Source organism: Brassica oleracea, chromosome C9 (assembly GCF_000695525.1).
Source record: "Brassica oleracea var. oleracea cultivar TO1000 chromosome C9, BOL, whole genome shotgun sequence".
Taxonomy (NCBI): Eukaryota; Viridiplantae; Streptophyta; class Magnoliopsida; order Brassicales; family Brassicaceae; genus Brassica; species Brassica oleracea.
The window spans coordinates 4416229-4442637 of NC_027756.1; the positions used below are offsets into that span (position 1 = coordinate 4416229).

At 34.7% G+C, this 26409-nt stretch overlaps 5 protein-coding genes across 7 annotated transcripts in view; 3 read left to right on the top strand and 2 right to left on the bottom strand.

Annotated features, from left to right (window-relative positions):
* The first annotated feature begins 1748 nt into the window (after nucleotides 1–1748).
* Nucleotides 1749–4788, top strand: LOC106312920 (two-component response regulator-like APRR1). 3 transcript variants are annotated; one of them, XM_013750615.1, is made up of 6 exons: nucleotides 1749–2523; nucleotides 2860–3021; nucleotides 3116–3249; nucleotides 3327–3485; nucleotides 3563–3671; nucleotides 3764–4788. In XM_013750615.1, the coding sequence occupies exons 1-6, from the start codon at nucleotides 2388–2390 to the stop codon at nucleotides 4618–4620; spliced, it is 1557 nt and encodes a 518-aa protein (XP_013606069.1). In that variant the 5' UTR covers nucleotides 1749–2387; the 3' UTR covers nucleotides 4621–4788. The 3 variants fall into 3 exon arrangements, with proteins under 3 accessions (XP_013606069.1, XP_013606068.1, XP_013606067.1); XM_013750614.1 differs by having other exon boundaries at nucleotides 1750–2523; nucleotides 3755–4787; XM_013750613.1 differs by having other exon boundaries at nucleotides 1751–2523; nucleotides 3749–4786.
* A 4080-nt stretch (nucleotides 4789–8868) lies between these two features.
* Nucleotides 8869–11312, bottom strand: LOC106313558 (protein NEN2). Its single transcript, XM_013751402.1, has 6 exons — nucleotides 10910–11312; nucleotides 10428–10585; nucleotides 10180–10226; nucleotides 10039–10102; nucleotides 9307–9962; nucleotides 8869–9230 (listed from the first exon to the last, which is right to left on the bottom strand). Exons 1-6 carry the CDS (start codon nucleotides 11187–11189, stop codon nucleotides 8996–8998), a joined length of 1440 nt encoding a protein of 479 aa, XP_013606856.1. The 5' UTR covers nucleotides 11190–11312; the 3' UTR covers nucleotides 8869–8995.
* Nucleotides 11313–14692: 3380 nt separating this feature from the next.
* LOC106313318 (pentatricopeptide repeat-containing protein At5g61400) lies at nucleotides 14693–17383 on the top strand. The gene is made up of 2 exons (XM_013751102.1): nucleotides 14693–16660; nucleotides 17109–17383. Exons 1-2 carry the CDS (start codon nucleotides 14739–14741, stop codon nucleotides 17161–17163), a joined length of 1977 nt encoding a protein of 658 aa, XP_013606556.1. The 5' UTR covers nucleotides 14693–14738; the 3' UTR covers nucleotides 17164–17383.
* Nucleotides 17384–19257: 1874 nt separating this feature from the next.
* On the bottom strand, nucleotides 19258–21201 carry LOC106313100 (transcription factor MYB28-like). Its single transcript, XM_013750838.1, has 3 exons — nucleotides 20705–21201; nucleotides 20474–20603; nucleotides 19258–20314 (listed from the first exon to the last, which is right to left on the bottom strand). Exons 1-3 carry the CDS (start codon nucleotides 20835–20837, stop codon nucleotides 19495–19497), a joined length of 1083 nt encoding a protein of 360 aa, XP_013606292.1. The 5' UTR covers nucleotides 20838–21201; the 3' UTR covers nucleotides 19258–19494.
* A 3781-nt stretch (nucleotides 21202–24982) lies between these two features.
* LOC106314145 overlaps nucleotides 24983–26409 on the top strand; it is a 4910-nt gene continuing 3483 nt past the window's right edge. The window contains exons 1-4 of the mRNA XM_013752079.1: nucleotides 24983–25310; nucleotides 25377–25775; nucleotides 25847–26016; nucleotides 26167–26292. Of these exons, the coding sequence (XP_013607533.1) occupies nucleotides 24983–25310; nucleotides 25377–25775; nucleotides 25847–26016; nucleotides 26167–26292 (1023 nt within the window). The remainder of the gene's footprint in view (nucleotides 25311–25376; nucleotides 25776–25846; nucleotides 26017–26166; nucleotides 26293–26409) is intronic.

Here is a 26409-nt window from a genome sequence, read left to right on the forward strand (position 1 = left end):
CTTTCAGGAAGTGCTCCGGAAAAGGTAAGTCAACTTCGGTGACATAGGTAGCCAAATCAATTCTCTTAAGTCATTTCACATATCACAACTCGGGATATTACAATTCACCCCCTCTCAAAGAACGCAACGTCTTCGTTGCGGCCCACGACAGGTCTCAAGATGCCTCTCAGGTCAGAACTGAGATGACTAACCAGCTCTGATACCACTTGTAACTCTGATACCACTTGTAACGCTCCGACCGCCCACGGCTAATGGGCTGCCCTCGCCCGCTCTCTCGGCCCCTGGGCCCCATCCCGTTCCAGCGATCGGTCCGTTAATTTTTCCAAGGCTCGAAATCATTGTTTACTGATCCTGCAATCACCCCCGACCTTTTCCCGTGCTTTGGACTGACTCGCACGCTATCGCGAATCACTTTCCGATAGGTCACCCATCCTTCCACAACTCCAACTAAAGCACACTTAACTCTGTAATTCTTTTAGGATGTGCTCCGGAAAAGGTAACTCCACTTTGGTGACATAGGTAGCCAAATCAATTCTGTTAAGCCTTTTCACATATCACAACTCGGGATGTTACAATTCACCCCCTCTCAAAGAACGCAACGTCCTCGTTGCGGCCCACGACAAGTCTCAAGACGCCTCTCAGGTCAGAACTGAGATGGCTAACCAGCTCTGATACCACTTGTAACGCCCCGACCGCCCACGGCTAATGGGCCGCCCTCGTTCGCTCTCTCGGCCCGTGGGCTCCATCCCGTTCCAGCGATCGGTCCGTTAATTTTTCCAAGGCTCGAAATCATTGTTTACTGACACTGCAATCACCCCCCGACATTTTTCCGTGCTTTGGCCTCACTCGCACGCTATCGCGAATCACTTCCCGATAGGTCACCCATCCTTCCACTACTCCAGCTCAAGCACGCTTAACTCTGGAGTTCTTTTAGGATGTGTTCCGGAAAAGGTAAGTCAACTTTAGTGACATAAATATCCAAATCAATTTTCTTAAGCTTTTTTACATATCAGAACTCGGGATGTTACATCTATATCTAGCATGCAGCTCTCTCGGCCCGTGGGCCCCATCCCGTTCCAGCGATCAGTCCGTTAATTTTTCCAAGGCTCGAAATCATTGTTTACTGACCCTGCAATCACCCCCCGACATTTTTCCGTGTTTTGGCCTCACTTGCACGCTATCGCGAATCACTTTCCGATAGGCCACCCATTCTTCCACTACTCCTGTTCAAGCACGCTTAACTCTGGAGTTCTTTTAGGATGTGTTCCGGAAAAGGTAAGTCAACTTTAGTGACATAAATATCCAAATCAATTTTCTTAAGCTTTTTTACATATCAGAACTCGGGATGTTACATCTATATCTAGCATGATAGAAGTGGCATGTACGCACTTCAAATTTGAATGTCTAAATCATCTACATGTCACATATACTTCAAATATGAATGCGTTTCATCCAATTTATTCTTAGGAGTACGTGTTACGAGATGTGTGATAAAATCATTTGTCTGAGTTATATATTCCAGATTTAGAAAAAGAGAAAAAAATACTGAATAAAAATTTATATAAAATAGTATGGACTTTTATGTATTTTTATTTTATTTTTGAAAAAACAAGCGGAAATGGGAAACCATCCTAATGTTTGGCATTTAGTTTGGTCACAGATATTTATTTTTCCCCAAAAAAATTTCTCTATATAATACTAATTGATTTTGATATGGAGATGCATCTTATCTGCAATATCCACCATCAAAAATATCTTTAAAGATATTTCTCAGAAAGTGACGTGGCATTTTCTCTATCTCTACCAAACTATCCACACTACCTTTTCCTCTGCACTTTTCCGTGCCACGCCATCTCATTCGCCTAAAAAATATCTTCCCAGCGCACTCTCCGAGTAGCTTCCAATCTCCACCGTCCATTTTAACATCTCTTTCAACGCCTCAGATCACCACCGTCCCTTTCCCCTTCTCGCGTCTCATTAATTTCACCACTGACATACAAAACAAAGAAGTCTTTCACAGTCTTCTTGTCGGAAACTCCACTCTCTCTCTCTCTCCTCATCTCATCGCCGGCGTTGCTACGGATTCTTGATTTCAATACTCACCGTTAGTTTTTTTTTGACGTTTCCATGGCTAAACGATTAGGTTTGGGGATTAAAAGAGTAACCTTTGTCTTGTCGTGACATTAAGTGACTTTTAAGAGACAAATTAGGCGGCTTTTGTAGGGACACGGTACCGGAACCCTTGTTCTGTTTTTTGGCAATGGAAGTATCATAGCACTGTCTATTTGTCTGGTTTATTTTTGTATTAAACTTTTATTTTGTTTTTGTTTAGGGAAAATTAGTCTTTGTGATTAGTTATTTTAGTGGGGGGGTTTATCAGTAATCTGATGATGGATTTGAACGGGGAGTGTAAGGGAGGAGATGGGTTTATTGACAGAAGCAGAGTTAGAATTTTGCTTTGTGACAATGATTCCAAGAGCTTGGGAGATGTTTCCACCCTCCTTTCACAGTGTTCTTATCAAGGTATGCTTTAGAACTTATTATCTTTGCTGCTGTTGTTGTCGTCAAAAGATCCTCTTTTTTTTTTTTGGTAACAATCAAGGGTTAGATTTGATTTATACTTTAGTTCTGAATAATATTGTTCAAGTATGTGATGACATTCTCTCTTACAATCTGCGGCGGCTGTGTTCCATTTAGGGTTATTGTTGTCTTAACCAGTTGGTTCCTTGAGAGAAGACGTTTTAAGTGACATCTTTTGTTGATTTTAGTAGTTTTATATGCATATTTAGTGTCTATTGCCTTTTTTATATACTTTTTGTACAAATAAAAATTGTGGATGGATGTTTTTTTGGAACGCAGTGACTTCAGCGAAGTCAGCAAGGCAGGTGATTGATGCACTAAACGCAGAGGGGCCTGATATCGATATAATACTTGCGGAAATTGATCTTCCCATGGCCAAGGGTATGAAGATGCTGAGGTACATCACTCGAGACAAAGATCTTCGGAGAATCCCTGTCATAAGTAAGCTTTCTACTTTCTCTGCTTAAAGTTTGTTTCGACAGCATGATCATTTGCTTTTATGCTAACGAATCTTATTATAATATGCTATTTGAAGTGATGTCGAGGCAAGACGAGGTACCTGTTGTGGTGAAGTGCTTGAAGCTAGGTGCAGCTGACTACCTTGTCAAGCCTCTTCGCACCAACGAGCTTCTCAACTTGTGGACACACATGTGGAGAAGAAGACGCATGGTTTGTTTTTGCTCCTTACTTCTTAATCTCTGTTACTATACTTTAAGTTAAACTACCTTTGTGTTTTGTTTTTGCAGCTAGGACTTGCTGAGAAGAATATGTTCAGCTATGATTTTGATCTTGTGGGATCTGATCCAAGTGATCCAAACACAAACAGTACCAACCTCTTCTCTGATGACACTGACGACAGAACTATTAGGTCGCAGAGAGGAGCTTTAAGCCATCAGGAAAAAGAGGTGAGAAAAGTATTATGAAAGTTTTAGAAGTCCTCTAAAAATAGCAAAGAGCTAATTTCTCATGCTTTTGCTGGTAGTGCCCTGTTGCTAATGGTGCTGATAGCACAGCCACTTCGGCTCCTCCTGTTGCTATTATAGAGCCTCCATTGAATCATCTTCCTCGGTCTCATCATGAGCCTAATCCAGGTGATTGTTTCGCTTTGATTTAGCACTTTCCAATAGCTTTGTTGCTGTGAATGCTAATATAGTTACCGTTTCTGCAGAGAAAGTTTCTTCAGTGCCAAAGAAGAGTAGATTGAAGATTGGAGAGTCCTCAGCTTTCTTCACATATGTCAAGTCTACTGTCCTGGCTACCAACCGTCAAGATCCTCCTCCCCATGGCAATGGAAACGGCTCACTTCATCCAGTAATGGCGGAGAAGCTTCAAGTGGTGGCCAATGAGGTGATCAACAACACCAAACAAACACGTAGAGGTAGAGAGACTGAGAAAAACTATTCTCAAGGAGAGAACTTACAGAATGGCGGCGTCACGGAACTTCATGGTAGGAGTTACCAAGAAAGGAATATGAATACTTCCCAGGTTGCTATGAACAGAAGCAAGGACTCATCTCAAGTTGCTGCACAAAATGCCTATCCTTACTATATGCAAGGGGTCATGAACCAAGTTATGATGCAGTCAGCAGCCATGATGCCGCCTCAGTATGGTCATCATCAACATCCTCATTACCCACCTAATCATCTCAATGGAATGTCAGGAGCTCCTTATTACCACCACCATCCCATGAACACATCGTTACAGCACAATCAAATGTCACAGAATGGTCAGATGTCTATGGTTCATTATCATCCGCCATCTAACGAGGTGAGAGTGAGTAAACTTGACAGAAGAGAGGAAGCTTTGCTTAAATTTAGACGTAAAAGGAACCAAAGGTGTTTTGATAAGAAGATTAGGTATGTGAATAGGAAGAAGCTTGCTGAGAGGAGGCCGCGTGTTAAGGGTCAGTTTGTTAGGAAAGTGAACGGGGTGAATGTTGACTTAAATGGGCAGCCTGACTATGATGACGAGGAAGAGGAGGATGAAGAAGAAGAGGAGAATAGGGACTCATCTCCTCAGGATGATGCTCAGGGAACTTGAGAAACATTGAGAACTGAAACCTTATGTGGGTGTGGTTTAGTTAGTTGATAAACATAAGATGTGTTTGACCATGTTCACTCACATTCAATGAGTAAGTAAGATGTATAAACTTGTAAGATGTATAAACTTTTCTTCACCTTCCAGCATCATTTCCTTGAATCTTGTTTTTTTACTTTGTATCTTCATCCTTTTTAACATCTTATCATATAAAGTTTGGTTTTTTAAAGTTGCTAATTAACATAATCGCGACAGATAGCTATTACATATTTAAGATTGTGACATGTGTTAATCTATCTCACAATTTAAAATATATATACTAAGATATTAACAAAACCGAATTTTATTACAAAAATCTTATTATATATATTATTTAATAGTAATTTTTTTTTTAAATCCTAATCAAAAGATAATTACAAAAGATTATTTCATAATAATTTTCTTTCTAATATTGTGACAAGTGTTTAAATATATAAAAGATTAAAAATATATATAATAAGATAATAAAAACAAATTTTGAAAAAACTACTTTTAAAAATTATTTAATAGTAAAAACGAATTTTCAAAAATATTTGGTAGTAATTTTTTTAGAAATTTTCCTTTTTCAAAATCCTAAAAAATAGATTTGAAAAAAATTTATTTAATATAATTTTTATTTTCTAAACTTTTAATGAAAATATAATTATAACAGATTGTATTGAGCTTGGTTCTTCAAAATTGCTAATTAACATGATTGTGACATATATATTTAAAAATGTGTTTATATTAAACTATATCACAATCAAAAATATATATACTAAAATAATAAAAATTATTTTTCTTAAAAAATAATTATAAATATTATTTAAGAGTCTTATTATAATAATTATTATTAATACTATTATTATTATTATTATTGTTGTTGTTATTATTATTATTATTCATTATAATGTTTATTTTAAAATATACTAAAGATAGATAATTATAAAAGATAAAAATTAACTTTTAAGAAAAAAATGTTAAACAAAAACAAATTGTAAAATCTTACAAGTACAATAAATTATTAACATGTAAAAAAACTAACTTTAAAATAAATAATATTACTTTTTAAAAAGTATAATTAAAAGAAAATTGTAAAAGTACTCTTATTATTTTATTATAAGTGAACAATTTTCCTTTTTAATAGGTAATTGTATGTTAAAAAAAATGACAAAAATAGCTACAAATATTTCACATCTATATTTAGGTTTAAGATTCCACATATTATTTTAACAAAACACAATAGTATTTATATGAAAAGTATTACCTGAGTATTTTCTTTTAATTTCTTGATACAACTCAGCTTTTTATTATCTTTATTTCATTTTATGATGCTAGCATAACTTTTAATTTTGATGTTATTGTCGTACATGAGAATGTGTGTATATGATAAATATGTGTTTGTATGTATAAGAAAAAATATATAAATAATTAAACAGAATTTTTCTATTAAAAAATAGTTGTATAAAAATCTAAAAGAAATAAAATAATTAATTTCCTTTTTAAAAGTCTAAATAAAATAAAAACGTAAAAATAATCTTATTTTTCTTATAATAAACTAACTTTACTTTTTAATAATTTTGTGTTCAAAAATATAAACCAAAATTAACATCAAATATTTCAACTGATATGATTGTGATATGTGTCAATTAAAAAATTAGATTGTGAACGTGTCAATAAAAATTTCCATTATGTGAAAATAACTTTTTTTTTTCTAAAATCTTAAATAAAAGAGATTTATAAAATAATTTTTTTTTCTAATCTTAACCAATCAAGAATGTTTTCTTTTTTTTTAATCGTGACTAGAGAGAATTGTAAAATTTTATTTAATAGTAATTTTTACTTTTAAAATTTAATGATAAACATGATAGTAACAATTATTCAATTTATAATAAAAATTGTAAAAATATTACTGATATTGAAAAAACAAATTTTTAAAGTTGCAACTTTTAAAAATAGTTAATATTAACTGGAAATAGTTATTTGATAGAATTTTTTTTTTTAAATCATAGACAAAATATAATAGTAAAAGTTTATGTAATATTAATTTCCTTTTATAAAATCTATAAAACTGTAAAATAATATTTGTTTTCCTTTTTTAAAAAAAAAAAATCCTAAACAAAAAAAAATTGTATAATATTTTTAAGTCCTAACCAAAAAGGAATTGTAAAAATTTATTTGATATTATTTTTAAGAGAGTGTTTGATGATGAACATGATACTAAAAATTATTTAATTAACAAAAAATGTAAAATTAGTATTGTTACGAATTGTAAAAATAGCAATTTAAAAAATATTTATTAATACCTAAAAATAATTATTTGATAGCAGTAATTGTTTTATGAAATTCTAAAGAGAAGATAATTGTAATACGTTATATGACAGTAATTTACCTTTTCTAAAATCTTAAACAAAATTGTAAAAGAGTATTTAATATTTTTTAAATTGTAAATAAAAAGGATATTTATAAAATAGAATGTTTTCATTTTTTAAAAATCCTACCAAAATAAAATTTTAAAGACTTATTTAATAAAACATTTAATTAGTACATAAGAATATGTATAATGTTGTCATTGATTCGATTGGTGTATTTAACTTTCATTTCTTTTTACTTTTCATTTTCTATTTCGAATTGTGTTCAGTTTAAATGTTTAAGTATAATATTTTCTCTAATCCTTAGTATAAAGTTTATAACAACTCATCTATGCACCATGATTATAAAATATAAATATTAACTTGAATTTACGTGTGAAAATGTTTTAATTATAAAATAAATCTCTAACAATATATGCAAAAAACAATCATAATACCATAATAAAATGATTTATTATTTTATGGTTTTTATTAAATTAAAACATCAAACAAAAACCCGTTGCAACGCAACGGGCTCATATCTTGTGTATAATTATTCCATGCAAAGGTAAAAAAAGACTTATGTTCCATAACTTCAAGCTTCTAAATTATCCAAAATTGAACCAAAATAAAACTTTGATAAACCGAATACCGAACCAAACTTTATTTCAAGTGAATTCGGTAAGATTTAAGTTGTAACAAACTAATTGAAAACACAAACTATCCGAACCAAACTACCCAAACTAGGGGTGGACGTTCGGGTACCCGTTCGGGTTCGGATCGGATATTTCGAGTATTTTGGTATAGAGGTGTAGAACCCGTCGGGTATTTTTGAACTTCGGATCGGGTTCTGGTATTTTTAGTTCGGATTCGGTTATTTCGGATCAGGTTCGGATATTTAGATTTGAAAAAATATATTAATTTTTTCATATCTCAAATTTCTTGTATTTAAAAATATAACTTTCGCTTAACTAATTTTTTTATTTTTAATAGATTGAATGGTTAATAGATTTGGACATAACATTTTAAAACTAAAAAGACATTAATTGGATTATTGTTTTTAAATTTTGGATGTAACTTTTTGTTAATTTTTGAAATAAAAAGTTTGACATGTATTTTAAGTGAGTAGCATATCATTTTCTCCGTAATTGTATGTATATCATATGAACTTAAAGTATGTGTAGTATCAATATAAATATTTTATATAAAATGAGAGATGTAAACTAGAAATATAAGGTTAATTATACATATGTTCGGATATCTTCGGATATCCATTCGGGTTCGGATATTACCCGTTCGGGTTCGGATATCCAATCTCTCCTAATTTAATACCCGTTCGGATATTTTGCTACTTCGATTCGGATTTCAGTTCGAGTTTTTCGGATTGGGTTCGGGTGCGGCTTCGGGTATCGGATAAAGTGTCCACCCCTAAATGTGTATAAGCTTTCACAATTTAAATATTTATCCTCAAAATTAACAAAAATTAAAGTAAAATTACTTATATAGATGGTTATGGATCTCAGATTTAGACAATCTATGTTGTGCAGTTAGCAAATCTCTAACTGGATCCTTGATAAATTTTCTTAACTTGAATTTAGAAAAACTTATTGATATTTTGATTTAGAAACTCAAAATAAAAAATATAGATTTTTATTCTCCAAATATTTGAAATCAGCACATTTAATATCCAAATATTACTTGCGCAAAATTATTCTCGAACTAATTGTATTCGGATTTCAGTTCGGATTTTTCGGATCAGTTTCGGATATCGGGTAAAGTGCCCACCCCTAACCCAAACTAACCGAATCCAGACACAAGATTGCAAATTCAGACAAAGAAACCATGTGCATATGAAGAATATAAATTTGAGTTACAAGTAATGTGAAACTAGAAACCATGTGCATACGAAGAATATAAATCTGAGTTACAAGTAATGTGAAACTAGAAACAGAATCAGCTAATATATTTCTACTGAACAGCAGTTATGTGGAGCTATCAAGTACTGTTTACTAATGTATAACAAGCTTTCTAGCAACTAAACGGATCCCAGCTCTTTGCTGATAATCATATGGCTCCAGAGACAAGAAAGCGTCAAGGACAGTTCCTGGATTCACCAAAGACTCGAGCTCCTCAGCACTTGGGTTGCTTGAGATGCGTTTATGAGTAGTAGCAGCTCCAGACAGCTCCCTCTGTTGTATCTCAGCTGCATAACGGTCTACATCTCCACTTAACCCTATCGGCATACTGCAACAAACAATACAAGAACAAATAAGCAAACATAAAAACCAGCAAAAGAGAGATATAAGCATACAGTACTTACTGTATCCTTGCGGTAGGAGAGTTGAGAAACCCCTTCATAGGAATGATCACTGGGTTCCACTCAGAACCACTGCCTGAATCAACAGATATCGTCTTTGCAGCACTGTCACATTCTTGCAATACGTTGCAGAGACTTGGACACAGATCAATCACAAAGTTCAGTTTCCTCCTCCCAGCGTTATCCATAAATTTCCCACTGATTCCAAACCGTACTTTCAGGTCAGGACAACGGAGCTGAAGAGGTTTGTTGTCTCCAAGGACAAGCTGAGGCTTCGTTATTTGACTCCCGTGATAAAGAGGGACCTGAACAGCTTTGATGCTTGGAATTGTTATCACTCCAGGCTCCAAGAATCCTTCCTGGTCAGAGGTAATAATAGCCTTAGATGGCTGGTCTCGTTCTTCTTCCATGGTGGGAACATCTGGTTGAAGAGTCTCGGAGGCTATCTCGTTGCTTAGAGTGCTCATATCAAAGGGATTGGTTTGAGATCCTGCTGGTGAAACGAATGATAGAATAGGTATGGCTGTGGTGCTCTCCGCTGTCTCCTCACTAACCGGAGATGTTCTTGTATTCCTACGTCTTCTTGAACTTGTTTCTGGCGTAGTAGTAGTAGTAGTAGTAACCGAGTTCTCTATAAGTTCATCTGGTAGACTTGACTCCTATTGAAAGAAACATAGCAAGTTTTCTGAATTAGCTATCAAGATAAACTATCTTGAGGAGATAAAGAGAGCGTACCAAGAACAAAACAGTGGCACAATACTTGAGAACCTCGAAATTCATCCTCACATCATCCAGACTCCTAAAGAGATACAAAGCATTAGAACTAAACAACGGTAATGCAAAAAAAAAAAAACAAAGCCTGCGTATCTATATTACCTATGCGTTTGATTCCCTATCCCAAAGTATGTAGCCAATGTCGCCATCTGTCCAAACAAAGTCCACATGGAAAACAGAATAAGCATCCAACCAATGTTCCAAGCGCGCCTAGTCAGCAAATTGGATATAAACGAAACAATTTTTCAAAATGTTCCTATATAAAACACCTAATTACCGCCTAGCGATTTCTTCAACATTGCATAAGAGCTAATCTCCATCAAGTAAAAGACTTTTATATCAATGTTCACCTTCATATCACCAGCTCTCCTCCCAAACTTTTGAGTAAGCAACACCAAGGAGTCAATAGTGCCCTTCGGCTCTGGTGGATCTCTTCCAATCTCTGCAAAAGCTTCTCTTATCCTTGGTATATCAAACCTCAATATGTTGTGACCTGCCCATACCCTCCCTACACAAGATCAAACCACTAAAACATCAACACAACTGAACATAAAGCAACAAAACAGAGACAGTCTCATCTCCTTTGTGGACTAAGAAAACACAAAAAGAACAAAACTTTCATATCAATCAGCAATTCAACACACAGAAAAGAAATAAAGGCGAAAGTACAAACCATTAAAACATCAACACAACTGAACATAAAGAACAAAACAGAGACAAACTTTGACAGTGTCGTCCCCTTTGTGTACTCATAAACCCAAAAAGAACAAAACTTTCGTATCAAGCAAGAACTCAACAACACAGAGGAGTAAGAAAGACGAAAGTTTCAAACCATGGAGAATGTTGTAGACGTCGTCGGCTATATCTGCAAAGGTGGGTTTCGACTTGACGTCCTCTCGCTTGATACCGTTGCAATTCACGGAGCGATCAGTGATGTGGTTGAGATTCGCGGGTCGGACGAGCTGTGTGTAGCTCCGAAGCTCGACTAGCTTCTTGGGGCAAACGAGGATGGAACCGAACTCGATAATCTCGTGCTTTTGGCCAGCTCGAAAGGGGATTGTCGTCTCTAAGTCGAAGAAGGCGATCTCTGAGCGGTCTCCGGACGGAACCATTGGTAACGGGTCGGGTTGAAATGAGAGGAAGGTGTGGAAAGTATGGAACTTTTTTGGATTTGGGTTTGGGTATTGAGCGGAGATTTATATACAAGAGGAGACTTAGGAAGGTGGGTTTGGTTATTTTCTTCGACCAAGTCTGATATGGGGTTGCTTTCTTGGTCGGTGTCCTGTGAAACAAACCAAGGTTTTGTTTTAAATAAAGTGTTTTTTAGAAAAAAAAAGTTTTGAAACTAAAGTTTTAGGAAAAATATTCAAAGTTAAAGTTCAAAGAATCTGGAATAAGAACATTTAAAATACATGATTGGTATCTGTCAAAAACAATAAGAAATTTCTACTGAGAAAATATGTTTTTCAATTAAAATGGGAACAAGATTATGAAAATCAAGTTTTTTTTGTCAGCATGCATGTATGCTTGGGTGTCATTGATATCATTGACTTACCGGTCAAACAATCAAATTTAAGAGGAACTTTATAAAACTGAAAATGGAAAACAAAAACTCAAGCTGTATTAGCACATGTTAATAGAGATGGACGGTGTTCTAGGAGATATTTAGTATGATGATTTATATGTGGGGTTTTACATAATTAGTTCTGTAATAATTTCACCAAATTTCTGTCAATAAGTTGGAAAAAAATGTAAATATGTTGATTTTGAATTTAAATCCTGCAAAAAACTAAGTTTATGTAATTGTTAATGACGTCTTAGAATTTGTAAGAATATTTAGAATTAGATTAGTTGTTGATATTACCCAGTGTTCCTAAAATTTAGGCACCATTAGTTCGACAAATTAGATCTAATTGAAATGAGTTTTTCAAAACAATTTTTGAAAAAAGTTCAGTCTAAACACCCATATAATCAGCGTTTAACTAGCATCTAGCAACTTTTTAAACATTGATATTATCTACTTTGGAAGATAGTCAGCTTTTGGAATAAATATCCCACTCTAATAAACCTATTGAGGTAAGTTTATGAAGATTTTAAGAATTCTTGCACAAAAGATGATCTAATAACCCAAACAGTAACTGGAATAAACTGATAGTATTGTACCATACAAAGCTGAGAAGATAGTTCTTACGTTGACCAGAACGCATGAATGGCTTAGGTTTCATTGTATCATTGACTTTTAAGAAGGGAAAACAATATTACTGGTCAAACAATCCAATTTAAGAGTGATTTATAATAATAGGAACTGAAAATGGAAAACAAAAACTCATGCTATATTAGCAGCATACGTTAATAGAGATGGATGGTGTTTTCAGGAGATATTTAGTATGATTCTTAAGGTTTTCCCATTTTAATTTTGTAATAACTTCACAAAATTTAGTTTAAGAGTTTGGACAGTGTAAATATGTTGATCCTACATTTAAATCCTTCAAAAAAACTAAGTAAATGTAATTAAAGTGAAGTCTTAGAATTTGTTAGAAAATTTAGAATTAGATTATTTGTTGGTATTATCTAGGAGTAGATATTTTTATATCCATTTGAGTTCGGTTTGGTTTGTGTTTGATTTTATCTCTGTTCGAGTACTTATGAATTTGGTTTGGGTTTGATTTGAAATTTTATGGCTTTTGGATACCTATTTTAAATTATGTAAGAAATTCAAAAATATAAATATATCTTAAAATTTTTAATTTCAAAAATGAAATAATATATAAGTATAAATTTGAATAATATATATATGACAAAATAATTAATCGATTTAGATATTTGGATGGAGAATTGATAGCTATTTCATACTTTAAAGTATTTTGAGTATCTTTTTGGCTATTTGAATATTTTTAATATTATCATGTATTTTAGATAATTCTGAATATTTTCCAATACTTAGCTTTTGGATATAAGATTTAAAACAATTAAAAAAAATTAAATATATAATTGTGATTCAAGTATTTTTGGGTATTCATAATATTTTGTTTCGGTAGGGTTTAGTTTCAGTTTTTCAGATATCATTTAAATTTATTCAGGTATTTTATAAGTTTCAGTTCGAGTTTAGTACCATTTTTTCGAGTTGGATTTGATTTTTCAAGTTGGACGAACCCCTTACTGATATTACCTTAGTGCTCAGTGTGGCAGCAACTTTGTCCCCCGCGGCGGCTACGCCTTCATTGGCAGCTACGCCTTCATCGGCAGCTTCTCCCACGTGGCTATGTTCCTCGCGACGGTTATGTCCTTTGCAACAGCTTTGCCCTTTCCCAGCAAGAAGAGACGTTACTGCGGCCGGAAAGATTTGCTGAACGGTATGTATCTGAAAGATTAGTATTTATTTTTATTGCATTTATTATAAAAAAAAAATTAGCTGATGATGGCCAATTGGGATTGCCAATTTGTTTAAAACAACAATGGCGTTTTTGGAGGTTTCATGACGAATGGAAACTAAGGAAAATGAATACTTTGCAGTTATTTTCATGATTGTAAAGGGAAACGTAGGAGAATGAATACTTTGCAGTTATTTTCATGTTACTATCCCAAAATTATTTTAAAAAGGAACCAATGGTAACAAATCGATTAGCTGTTCAGTTATTAACTAATAACTAAAACTAAGCTAACCTCTATAATCCAAACGGTTAATCGAACATCTTTTTTTTTTTCCTCTTACTACCCCACGGTGAAAGCAAACATATATTGTACATAGCTGCATCAACCATTGCTTCTGTTATTGACCTTGAACAACTGACAATTGCAAGCATTTCTAGCTCCATTGCCTGAAAACCAGAATTATGACAGGAGAAACAAACAAGTTGAGTTTTTATACTTAAAAAACCAACAATCTCAAGGCAGAGTTTCCAAGGGCATCAACAATTTTCACCTATTTAGTCACCAATACCCACACAATAAGGCATACATAGTCGTCACCTGTGCATCTGAAGTAGGCCGCATCATCAGAGTTGGTTGAATTTCAGCTCTTTTTGACTGATCAGTAGTGACCTTCCTGTCCTGTAGAAACTTATTGAATTATGCATGGAGTCTTAACAAAAAAATGTATTGAACGAAAAAAAGAAGACGATCAAAGCTTTAACAGACTAGTCACACGTCATTGTTAACCTGGTTCTTAGGAGGATTCATGGATAAGTCTGACATCTTCAAGCACAGAAGGAGTGAACAGAACAGATGCATCAGAGCTTGTGTGCTTCTTTAGTTATCGATGCGTAGTCCTCATGTATTCCAACAGATGTAGCGGCATGCAATTAATGTCCTGTAAGAAAAGGATTTGTCAAAAGTGTAAAATACTTTCTGCAAGTCCACAAGAAGTGAGTTTTTGTCAACAAAAACTGTATAGTTTGCGGTTTACCATAACTACAGTCGAGGCCCAATTCATCAAAAAGAACGTTGCACTTGTCATGATCCACAGTAAGAATCTTTGCCATCACGAATCTTTACTGATCAGTTAAAAATAAAATTGACTTTAACAACTTATCTAATAAGCCTGCTGCATATAAACAAATTGAAACGCTAACCGGAATAAACCGATGTAAGTACTGTACGGTACCATTACAAACCTGAGATCTCAGATAGTTCACAGTTTGACCAGAATCCAATCACTCCAGATGTTGAAGCTTCTTCATAGACCATCAACTCACATCCACAAGCTCCAATCTTTCACCTTCAGATCGTTCTCTCAACCTCAATCTCCCTCAAAGTCACCACCTTTATTCCCTTCTTTTTCTTCGAGTCTAGCCTCAGCAATACTAAAATGCAGATCCGCGGAAGAAGCCCTCAAACTCTTCTACACATCGAACTCCAACGATTTCCGATCTCACTCCGCATTAATCCACGTCCTAACCGGAGCTCGGAGGTACACGCACGCAAGGTGTTTGATAAAATGCCTCATAGAAACTCTCAAGCGTCGCCCTTACAGAGTTTTCAACGCGCTCGAGGATGTTCAGAGCTCGAAGTTTAGTAACGGTGTGTTTAGTCTGCTGATTATGGAGTTTGTGGAGATGGGTTTGTTCGAAGAAGCTCTTTGGGTGAGCCGTGAGATGAGAACTTCTCCTGATTCTAAAGCTTGTCTCACGGTTTTGAATGGGTTGGTTAGAAGGAGAAGGTTTGATTCTGTCTGGGCTGATTATGAGTCTATGGTCTCTCGTGGGTTGGTTCCTGATGTGTACGTTTACTCTGTTTTGTTCCAATGCTGTTTCAAGCAAGGCTTGTCCTCCAAGTTAAAGACGCTTCTTGATGAAATCAAATCTAAAGGGATCAAGCCGAATGTTTATATCTATACTATATATATCCGTGATCTGTGGAGGGAGAGTAAGATGGATGAAGCGGGGAAAGTGTTTGACTTGATGAAGAAGAAGCAACATGGTGTTCCAAACTTGTTTACTTACAGTGCAATGATTGGTGGATACTGTAAAGCTGGTAAGTTAAGACAGGCTTACACACTGTATAAGGAGATTGTGGTTGCTGAGTTGCTGCCAAACGTTGTTATCTTCGGCGCATTGGTCGATGGTTTCTGCAAAGCTAACGAATTGGTAGCTGCGAGGAGTCTGTTAGTGCATATGGTGAAGTTTGGGGTTGATCCTAATTTGCACGTTTATAACTGTTTGATTCATGGGGAGTGCAGATCAGGGAACTTGTCAGAAGCAATGGGGTTGTGTTCTGAGATGGAAAGGTTGCGTCTTTGGCCTGATGTGTTTACTTATACTATACTCATCAACGGGCTATGTAGTAAAGATCAGTTAACAGAAGGAGATAGATTGTTTCAGAAGATGAAGAGTGAGAGAGTGTTTCCGAGCTCTGTGACTTACAACTCGCTGATTCATGGGTATTGTAGAGAGTACAATATGGAGAAGGCCTTGGAGTTGTGCTCAGAGATGACAGCAAACGGTGTAGAACCGGACTTCGTAACGTTTTCTACTTTGATCGATGGTTACTGCAAGTTGAGAAACATGAAAGCTGCAATGGGTTTGTACTCGGAGATGAGCATCAAAGGAATAGTTCCTGATGTTGTGACGTACACAGCTTTGATAGATGGGCAGTTCAAAGAGGCTAACGTGAAGGAAGCGCTAAAGCTGTACAGTGATATGTTGGAGGCTGGAGTCCACCCTAATGAGCACACGTTTGCTTGCCTGGTTGATGGTTTCTGGAAAGAAGGGAGAGTCTCTGATGCCATCGATTTTTATCTGAAAAACAATCAAGCATGCTGGAATCATGTGGGGTTTACATGTTTGATTCAAGGGTTATGTCAGAACGGTTACGTTCTTAGAGCTACCAGGTTGTTCTCAGACATGAGATCTGGTGGGATAACACCGGACTTGCAGAGTTATGTATCCATGTTAAAAGGTCATCTTCAAGAAAAGCGTGTTGTTGACACAATGATGTTGCACTGTGACATGATCAAAATTGGAGTCTTGCCAAACCTTGTGGTGAATCAGTTCCTAGCCATGGTTTATCAAGAGAATGGATATCTAAGATCAGCTTGTTTCTTGACCAACTCTGAATCCTTTAGGAACTATCAGCTAGTCTGCAAGTAAGATCTCTGTTATCTCAGAGAATTTTGTGATTTTTTTTGGGTTCAATCTTAGGCTCTTGGCTGTAATTAGTGTTTGCTGAAGAAGTGTTTGATTCTATGACATTGTACGTTTATGTTTATATCTTCTTTTTACAACATTTGGTGCAGTCTTGACTACTGTTTTATGAATCAAACTATGTCTGTAACTAGAGTATCATATACTTTAGAAGTACTCAACGTTGCTTATTGTTGTTGTTTAAAATGTATTAAGTGTTGTTATCTTTGTTGGCCATGTTAACATATTATCTAATCACACATTTCATGATTAGTGACGAGATTGATAAAGAAGTGTTTTACTAAACAATCACACAATTTATAAATATAAAAATCTCATTTTATTTCAATACTTATTTGAACTTCATTGCAATTTATTTAACTGGAGAAGATGGATGATTCATGCTTGTAGTAACCACACAAAGACGGTCACTTCTTGCTCTGTCCACTACCATGCAAATTGCTGAAGTATCCTTGAGGGTTACTCTCAAATCCACCTCTTGAGATGTAAGCACCACCTTTGGAACCCGGTGCAACCATATAACCTCCTCCGCCGCCTCCGCTCTTTCCTCCACCGCTGCTGCTATCACCACTGCTCTTTCCTCCACCGCCTCCGCTCTTTCCTCCACTGGTGCTGCCACTTTTTCCACTCATTTTCAAATGTGATTTTATTCAACAACTTAGAGATTTGAGACTGTGTAAGGTAGTGGTTTGAGCATTGGCTATTTATAGTGATATAGAGCGGGTTCAAAGCGTTGGTCAAAGGAAAATGATCCTTCCCAAGATTATTGTAGTAACTGCGTTGATTAAAACATTAAATGATTCATACCACCTCGTGAAAGTAATTGGTATCAAATTACATTTACAACGTGGTTACCATTTATCAACGGGTTGAATGAATCTAACGGCTCTTTGAATTCGTTTTCAATACTCTTTCAGGCTTTATAGCGTAGAGCCCATATAAGTATTGTGCCTGACTAGTTTTGTAGTCGCCCATTGTCGAGCATCTATATCTGATTGTTGTTTCTTCCAACGATTGACATATACGAATATAATTGGTTGGAGAGTAACCCCAAGTTAAAAGCATAAAAGAGTTACTATAAATTAGTTGATTAAATTAAAGTATCATTAAATAAAACTAGTTCAACCGATAAAAAAATACAGTATTTTATAATTTGGTCATAAATTTCAAATAACATAAAAATTATTATATACTAGAATAGTAATATGTAAAATATCTTTCGAGAAACACATCCACTAAAACACACTATACACATCATCTTGCACGCATTAAACATATATTTACGTGTACAGAACTATATAATTAGATTCTTTCAAAAAATATTTCTAATGAAAATGATTATAGTCATGTTATTTGCTTACACGTACCAATTTACCAATATCCAAATATATTTTTGAAACTTCCGTAAGAAAATTTGAGGATGAAAATTTGGAATTATATGCTTGATGTGCGACATGTATAGTCAGCCAATAAAGTTGTAAATAATTATAATATAACTATTTTGCTTAGTTAATTAGTACATAATTATTTATTTATAGATTATTTACAAAAAATTAAATTAATTAGAGCTTATAATTTATTATGTGTGCCACCATAATTTTTTTTTGTAAATGCAGTTGCAGATAATCTACTAAATCAATAATTGTGACCAAAACGAAAATAGTTAAGGAATACTAACCAATCATTCGTGGACGATGGTGCAATTTTCATATGAAGAATGGGATAAGAAAATGTAGAGATCATGGAAAGAGGCGAACGACGATGCAACTGCAAGAGACCCATGGCACGAATAGGGTCAAATGAGTCATGATTTGGTCTTGCAAATTGCATTGCTTTGCGCCTCTTTGTAAGATCATAGAGGCATTTTTACTATTCATTGAAAAAAACAAAAAGGAAAATGATTGATGGATGAGTGGGTCAAAAAGCCATTTACAAAAACAAAAACTCTAAGAAAATATTATCGCCTTTTTTTCATAACATATGTAATATATTTTTCAAAAAAAAAAAGAAAAGTACATGTAATATTGACATGAGGAGCTGAAAAGAATGTATTAGCATTGTGCCGTAATGGCAGTCTTCCATTTTGGCACATAAATACTTTGATATCTCTTTATACTATAATCATTTTTTTTTTGCATGACTATCAAAGATTCCAGTTTGTTTTAAGACAAAAGTTGTCTGGTTACAGTTCTAGTTATCTGTTTCACCTCTTGATCTTTAGCTCTCATCTAAATTGTTTATGGACCACACAGACACACTTTACTTGGAACGTCTTTTTCGTTGGAGTTTTCTCAATCATTATTTTGATTTTTTATTTATTTATTCTACAATAGTGCTGGAAAGAAAGAAAGTTGTGGTCGCTTCGAATCCAACGAAAGATACCACCACCTTCATGCCGTATAAAGTTCGAAACACTATGGTTGAATCGTAAAGAAGATCATGCATGATGAAAACCACAAAAGAGTATGATTGATGATTATAATGGACTTAAACTTTTAACGGAAAAAAGAAGACTAATGATTGTTACATTGAAATAACATACGATAAACAAAACAAGCTTTATTATAAAAACATTGTGTCCGCGAGGTTACCATGCATGATTCTCGATATCAGAGTCATTTTATAAGATAACGTCCCTTATTGTATATTATACAAACCCTAAACTTGGGACTAACAACCATGATCTTGGACATATACTAAACAATCCATATAATAGAATACATACATAACTTCTTGTTCTGACAAGTTTGAAACCTTTCTGCTTGGGCACGAAGATTCATATGAGATGCTTTCCGAGGGAATCAGAATCCATGTCATGTATAAAATCAGCATGGTCAAGAAGATAATTTGACCAACCCTCATTAGTATTGTCTTGATCATCAACGCTAGTTGATGAGACTTCTTGGGACACATAGGACATAAGAAGACCATGACCATAGTTATGATTCATGTAGTGCTCCTCATTATGGTTGCCGAAATTTTCGAGAAAATGTGAGAAGTAGTCCTGATCTATACCGAGATCAGAAGTAGTATTCATCTCATTCTCAGGGTAAAACGTTGTTTGGAGGAAGGGATCGAACTCGGCGAGAGTGTTTATGAGGGATGCATTAGAACTATCATCTTCATTGAGAATCTGCTCAGAGTAGCCATTGGAAAAGCTTATATTAGCATTCAAGCTACCTTCCATGGAAGCAGACAAAGCTTCTTTCATGGAAGTGGCCTTAGCCGCAACTTTGTTCAAAAGCCTTGATGTAGAACTTGATTTCTTAAAACGTTTCTTGCGACTCAAGGAATCGTCCTCACGAACTGGTGTCCCATCTTTGCTGGTATTCTCGAAAACCGTGTTGAAACCGGAGGAAGGAGTACAAGACATGGAAGGCATTGAGCTTGACCGGGAGTATTGCTTGTCGGAATTACTAGATGCATCTAGGGAATGCAAATTCTCAGGTACAGTAGGGTTTGTATTAGAAGCTAGTGGCTTGTGAGTCAGGGGATGAGTACCCTGTTCAATCAAACGCTTCTTGAGATGTGTGTTCCAGTAGTTTTTGATCTCATTGTCTGTTCTTCTAGGTAAATGTCTCGCTATGACCGACCACCTAAAGACATGAACAAATGAGATAATATAAGATCTAAGACCGAAAGTAAAATGATTATATTTTAAAAAAACTTTTTCATGGAAGAAACAAAATCAGAATGATGACATTTTTTTTTTCAGAATGATGATCATTGGAGGACCCATACACATATATACTTACTTGTTTCCACGAGAAGCATGAAGCATGATGATAATCTGTTCCTCCTCTGAACTAAACTCGCCTCTTTTGATCTCAGGTTTTAGGTAGTTAGTCCATCGCAGTCTACAACTCTTTCCACACCTTTTCAATCCTAGTAAAACACCATATTCAACATAAAACTTTCATACATCAAATACCAAACAAACATATATGTTTTAAAAATTTACCAAAAAATATATAATAGATATTAACCAGCTTTTTGAGGAATGTCGCGCCAGCCTCCTTCTCCATGTTCATGGATGTAAGAGATGAGTTTCTTATCTTCCTCGGTGGTCCATGCCCCTTTCTTCAGCCCTTCTCCGACACAACATGGCTTTCTTGACATTTTCGATATATATGAACTCTATTACAATATTTTAATATAACTTCACTCAAATAACACTCAAGAAAATGAAAATGTAAAGAAAAATATACTTGCAGGAAAGTAAATTTTGATAGGATTTTTTTTTTCTAATAAGATAAGAAAGAAGTAGATCGGTTGATGAGAACTCTGATGCATCTGTATATGAAACTAATCGAGAAACGCTCTTGGGTCTTACCCACAGAGCTTCTAGGTGTTTTCATGTTTTTCTCGTACACTCCAAATCTTGCTTTCTATATGTGTTTGCAAGATTATAACACTAGGATGAGAATAGAGAAGCTCATGGAGTAAGAGGCGTGAACTGTGATGGTGGTGAACTTAAGAGCTACAACCCTCTATATATATACACGTACATACTCAGGAGTCAGGATGTTATAATAGATATTTTGGTATATTATTGATTATTTAAATTGATCAAGTTGTTAAAGCTAGCTCATAGTTATTTTTAACAAGAAGAATTTTTGCAAATTGATAATATATATTACTATATCTTGGTATACATATTAGTTTTAATGTATTTTGGTTAAGAAATTACAATTTGGTATTAAAAGAAATATACAACATTTATATCACCTAAATGTATTAGATTCTTGCATATTTGTTATCATAGGACAAAACAAACTGGATTCGGTTCAGTGACATTAAAATAAAATGTAATTCTTAGTATATAACTCTAAAGTTAGATACGAGCAACTTTAGTAGTTAGATACGAGCTCAAAAAAAAGTGTCACTTTAGAATTTCACTGCAAATTATATTTATTTTAATTGAAAACTAATTGCAATCTGCATTGATTTTATAAATAATTTTATTTATCTCAAATACTATTAGTTAAATAGGCATAACTAATGACGACTTAAATACATTTCAATCACTTTCTTAATCTGTATGAAAAATGTCAAAGTCACACTTATTTAGAAACATAGAGAGTATAATATTACTCTCCCCGTTTCATAAAGATAAATATTTTGGTGGTTTCACACATATTAAGAAAACACATGAATCATGCATTGTTTTTTTTAAATATCAAATTTCAATGCTTTTTAACCAATAGTTTTTCCATAAATTCAATTAAATTTATTGAAATTTGCAATTTTTGTATAGGAAACATAAAAGTCAATCTTTGTGAAACAATTTTTTTTTTTTATAAAATTTATATCTTAATGAAACGGATGGAGTATTAAGTTAAGTAAAAGTTAAGTTAAGAAACTATACTAAATTTGTTAGCTCCAATGGTAAGATATCTATTAAGTTTCTTATCATTATAATATTAATATTATTTGATTTATTTAATATAATATAATATAATTTATTTAATTTAATATAATTTAATTTAGACAAATATTTTATAAATTTATCTTAAACTAAAATATAATAAAGAGTTATAATATTTTTAACAACACAAACAAACATAAATTACATAACAACTTATAGAAAACCTAAAAATGATAAAACAAAATGTTATGAGATTTGATAAGCTAAATATGAAGTCTATAAATAGAGAAAAAAATAATTACACATAATTATTTTTAAATATCAAATCTTAGTAATATTTTTTAAGAGTTATTGCTTTTTGTAACAATAGAGACATTACTGTTTTAGAAATAATTTGATGACTTTATTGTTGATTATTGAGAATTGAAAGGATATTGTAACATCACGTGTTATTCTCGACGTAGGTCCTATTTGTTTGCCACTCTTGTCATTGCTCTATTATTGTTCGTCTCTTACCACCTCACGCATATTCCCATTTCCCTTCTCTTATAATTTCATTTCTTAAACAAACAAGTATAGCTTCTTGTTTACCTGATTCTCTTTATATATGTCTCTTTTATTTCAAAAAGTGATTATCTGTATGCCACTTGGGGTTCTCAACGTAACCTTCACCTGCTAAAACCCACCTTGATGGTCGTTTTCTAAGGTTTAAATTTGTGACTGGAATATTAGACAATGTTTTCAGCTATGCAACCAGACATATACGGTTTTTCTTCTTACCTAAAACTTTGGACGGCATATGCATTTATTAAGAATTTTAATAAAATTGTTTTTAATAATTTTGTGGGTCTATGTTTATATAATTATTTTTAAAAATTTTGGAAATCCATTATAATGTTTCATTGAAATGTACCCAGAACTGAAGCTGCTACCAACCCTGCATTTGTCCAACTTTTGACTAAGCATACTACAATGTAACTTTACCTAATATGCTGTATTAGATGTTTTTTCACACTAATTTATAGGTTAATATAATGTCTACGTATACAACGTAAAATTACATCACTAATTTATAGGTTAATATAATGTCTTACGTATATAATGTAAAATTACATCTGCCATCGGCAGTTTTTTTGGACACGCGTTATTTCACTTCTTGGCATTAGGCTAAATGAGGAGTTTCCAAGCGATAGTAATTACACCATATATTTATTTGGAAAACCACACAAGCATGCCAATACGTGTTTCTTGATTCCCCTCGTGATTCACTATTCACCTAAAAGCGTACTCCAATCAAACCATATCTTTCGAAAAAGACTCATACCTACTATTGAGTTTGGACCAGTTTGGATTCTAACATAGAGGAGAGGAGTCTTTGGTTCTTTTTTCAAAACACTGATTTATTATGAAAAACGTTACATAGAAATTCTATATAATCAATAATTCTATTTTTTTTTAATAAAATTTCATGTTTGATTGCACCATTCTAAATCATCCATAAAGATTTAGTGTTAGCTTTGACGAGAAGGTAAAGAATGTGAAATATCAAACGAAGCATTTTAGGAAGAAAACCAAAAGTAAATCCATGCGAGATTGTATAAGGCCCAAAGTAGACAATATTGTACTAATCAAACAATATAGAGTTGGACATGGATTTCATAAATCCCAATATTGGTATCAGAGCCAAGTTGACGAGAAATCTGCAAGAAGACCAAAATACCTTTTGAGTAGGAACATGATCCATCAAGTTAGGATTGGGCGGTATGTGGCAGAGAACAAGTCAGAAGATCTTGAAAGTCAGTTGTGGGACACGAGATGAATATGATCCTTAGTTTGAGGGGGAGAATGTGAGATATCAAACTAAGTTCCACATTGGAGAATTAGACAAGGAGTATCTAATATATAAAGAGATGTCCAACTCTAATTAGTACGAAGCTTTTTGGGAAGGAAATCAAAAGTAAATCCATGCGGGCTTGTATGAGGTCCAAAGTGGACAATATCGTACTAATCAAACAATATAGAGTTGAACATCGATTTTCATAAATCCCAACAAAGAAACATCTGTTTTCAGCCCTTAAAAATTATAATTGTTTTCAACCTTTTTATTTTCAACCTTTTTTACAACTAAATTGCATTAGCTCTAGTGGAAAGATCATTGTTTCCATTACTTGGTGATAGGTTCAAGCAATGACCAACCATAATTTTGTTTTTCATTAAAATAAACCCAAACCTTTTTTTTGCTTCCAGCCCATTAAAAGTCATGATCGGCATTGTCCATGCCTAACCGATTTTACTTGCATTATACTGAAGATTCTATGTAATATTTTTCCGTTAATATACATAATTGTTCAATAAATCATTTTCCTAGATTCAAAATCTGAACATCTTAATGTAGAAATATTAATGAACCCTAAATCAAATGACTAGATTAAAATGATGAGTTCCACATAGTCGTGGCTATAGTCTACCAAATTATATCCCTAAGATCTGTTCTCGTTCAAGGCGATGGTCCCACGAAATTCTGCACTGACAGTCTTGGTTCCTACTTCCTTGTAGTTATCTTAATGTCCATTGGGACAAAACCATTTGATGCAAGGACGATGTGTTTCCAAATATGGTTTTCTGCCTCTTAATCACATATAGATTCCTCAATAAGAATCTGCTGATCTCTATGAACAATGCAACCTTAAGACTCAAAACTCATTTCAGAACGTTGTTCATTGAAAAGAAAAAGCAAAAAAGGAAAAAGAAATGAAAAAAAAAACTCGTTTTAGGAGTGCGACTTTAGGGGCGAATTCTAGAGTTTGCTCCGCCGTTGACGGCCTTACGCCTTTGATTGAGAACTTCTTCCCCTCTCCTTTTTTCTTCTTCTCCTTCCATGTTGGTTCCGTTAAAGATGTCTGAAACTCCCACGCCAGACCCGCCGGATGAATCAGACTCGTTCCCTCCTGCGAATCAATCGCCTCAGTTAGTGAAATCCTCAATACCGCTGTCGATTCCGCCAGTAGAAGCTCTGTCGTATGCTCGGAGATTCAAAAACTCCTTAAGGAACCTCAGGAAAATTTCTTCTCCTTCGTCAGAGGTGGATGGAATTCCGATGGTTATCGCTCCCGACTCAGTCGTCCTCCAAGCTTTACAATCGTGGAAGGACCACATCATTGCTCATTTCCACGGTCGATGCCCAGCTCCGACAAGGATCTATAATGTCCTTAACCCAGTTTGGGGTAAACATGGGAATATCTAGATTCATGCTCTTTCACAGACTGCCTGCTTGATTCACATCCCATCAGTGGCGACCCGTCAATGGGTATTGGAAGTTGGTTATTGGCAGGTCGATAACTGTGCAATGACGGCGGTTCCTTGGTCGGCTGATGCTTCCCTCGAGATGCAAGACTTGGTCTCTGCGCCTACGTGGGCCATTCTAAAAAGCATACCTCCTCAACTCTATTCGTTAGGCGGGATTAGCGTCATCGCTAGCGGTATTGGCGATCCGTTACATACAGAAAACTCTAGACTGGAACCCTTTCACTTCGGAGATACTAAGGTGAAGGTGGAAATCAAACTGGAGATTCTTCCTCCTCTAGCAGTCATTGTTAGGGACACTCAAGGTTATTCAGTTCGTGTGAATGTGGAATACCCACGTCTCCTCCGAAGTGCTGCAACTGTGGCAAGTTCGGTCATATGCTCAAGTATTGTACTATTCCGATTCAACGGAAGAATTTCAAGAACAATCAAGTTCTTCCGAGGGTCTCGAGTGCAGCAACACAAGTTACAGTAGTGGATACAAATATAACTTCAGAGGGATCCAACTCTAAGGGTAAGATTGAGCCAGACTCGAGTCGAGAAGTGGATTATGCGTCTAACAATCCAGAGGTTCAGATGGACAAATATCAAGCTCCAGTGATGGAACCGGTCTCTGAAGATTGTATGGTCTCTCAAGAGGGTCCGTCTGCCTCTAAGCACCCATCTCGGACTACTGGCTTTCCTCCCTTCACTGATACACGAACTCTAAGATTTTTGACTCATAGATTGGACAGGAATTAGAAACTTCGTATTCAGCAATGTGCCCCTTCGTCCCAGGAGGTGTTGTTACCGCCTAATGATCGCCCTACCCTTCCAGGGCCTTTACAGTCTAAGTCTGTATCAGAAGATGCTGGGGTAGAGTTAGAAGAAGAGGAAATTCCGTTCTTGCCATCTCCTGTAGCGGTAAAGAAGGCTAAAAAATTAAAGCGGTTGGAGGCCAAGTCTTCTCAGTCTTCTCCATCGCAGGCTGTTTCTCAGATGTTTTCCTCTATCCGGGGCAAGTCCTTGGGGGGGGGGGGA

What these genes read in the sequence shown, in the direction of transcription:
- LOC106313318 (XM_013751102.1), top strand. Translation starts at nt 14,739, where the DNA reads ATGTTGAAGCTTCTTCATAGACCATCAACTCACATCCACAAGCTCCAA. An exon ending in AACTATCAGCTAGTCTGCAA is followed by an intron (nt 16,661 to 17,108) that starts GTAAGATCTCTG and finishes TCATGCTTGTAG; the next exon opens with TAACCACACAAAGACGGTCA.
- LOC106312920 (XM_013750613.1), top strand. Translation starts at nt 2,388, where the DNA reads ATGATGGATTTGAACGGGGAGTGTAAGGGAGGAGATGGGTTTATTGAC. An exon ending in TTCACAGTGTTCTTATCAAG is followed by an intron (nt 2,524 to 2,859) that starts GTATGCTTTAGA and finishes TTTGGAACGCAG; the next exon opens with TGACTTCAGCGAAGTCAGCA. An exon ending in TCGGAGAATCCCTGTCATAA is followed by an intron (nt 3,022 to 3,115) that starts GTAAGCTTTCTA and finishes TGCTATTTGAAG; the next exon opens with TGATGTCGAGGCAAGACGAG.
- LOC106313100 (XM_013750838.1), bottom strand. Translation starts at nt 20,837, where the DNA reads ATGTCAAGAAAGCCATGTTGTGTCGGAGAAGGGCTGAAGAAAGGGGCA. An exon ending in CGACATTCCTCAAAAAGCTG is followed by an intron (nt 20,604 to 20,704) that starts GTTAATATCTAT and finishes GTGTTTTACTAG; the next exon opens with GATTGAAAAGGTGTGGAAAG. An exon ending in CATGCTTCTCGTGGAAACAA is followed by an intron (nt 20,315 to 20,473) that starts GTAAGTATATAT and finishes TCATGTCTTTAG; the next exon opens with GTGGTCGGTCATAGCGAGAC.
- LOC106313558 (XM_013751402.1), bottom strand. Translation starts at nt 11,189, where the DNA reads ATGGTTCCGTCCGGAGACCGCTCAGAGATCGCCTTCTTCGACTTAGAG. An exon ending in CGTCTACAACATTCTCCATG is followed by an intron (nt 10,586 to 10,909) that starts GTTTGAAACTTT and finishes GATCTTGTGTAG; the next exon opens with GGAGGGTATGGGCAGGTCAC. An exon ending in GTGCCACTGTTTTGTTCTTG is followed by an intron (nt 9,963 to 10,038) that starts GTACGCTCTCTT and finishes TTCTTTCAATAG; the next exon opens with GAGTCAAGTCTACCAGATGA.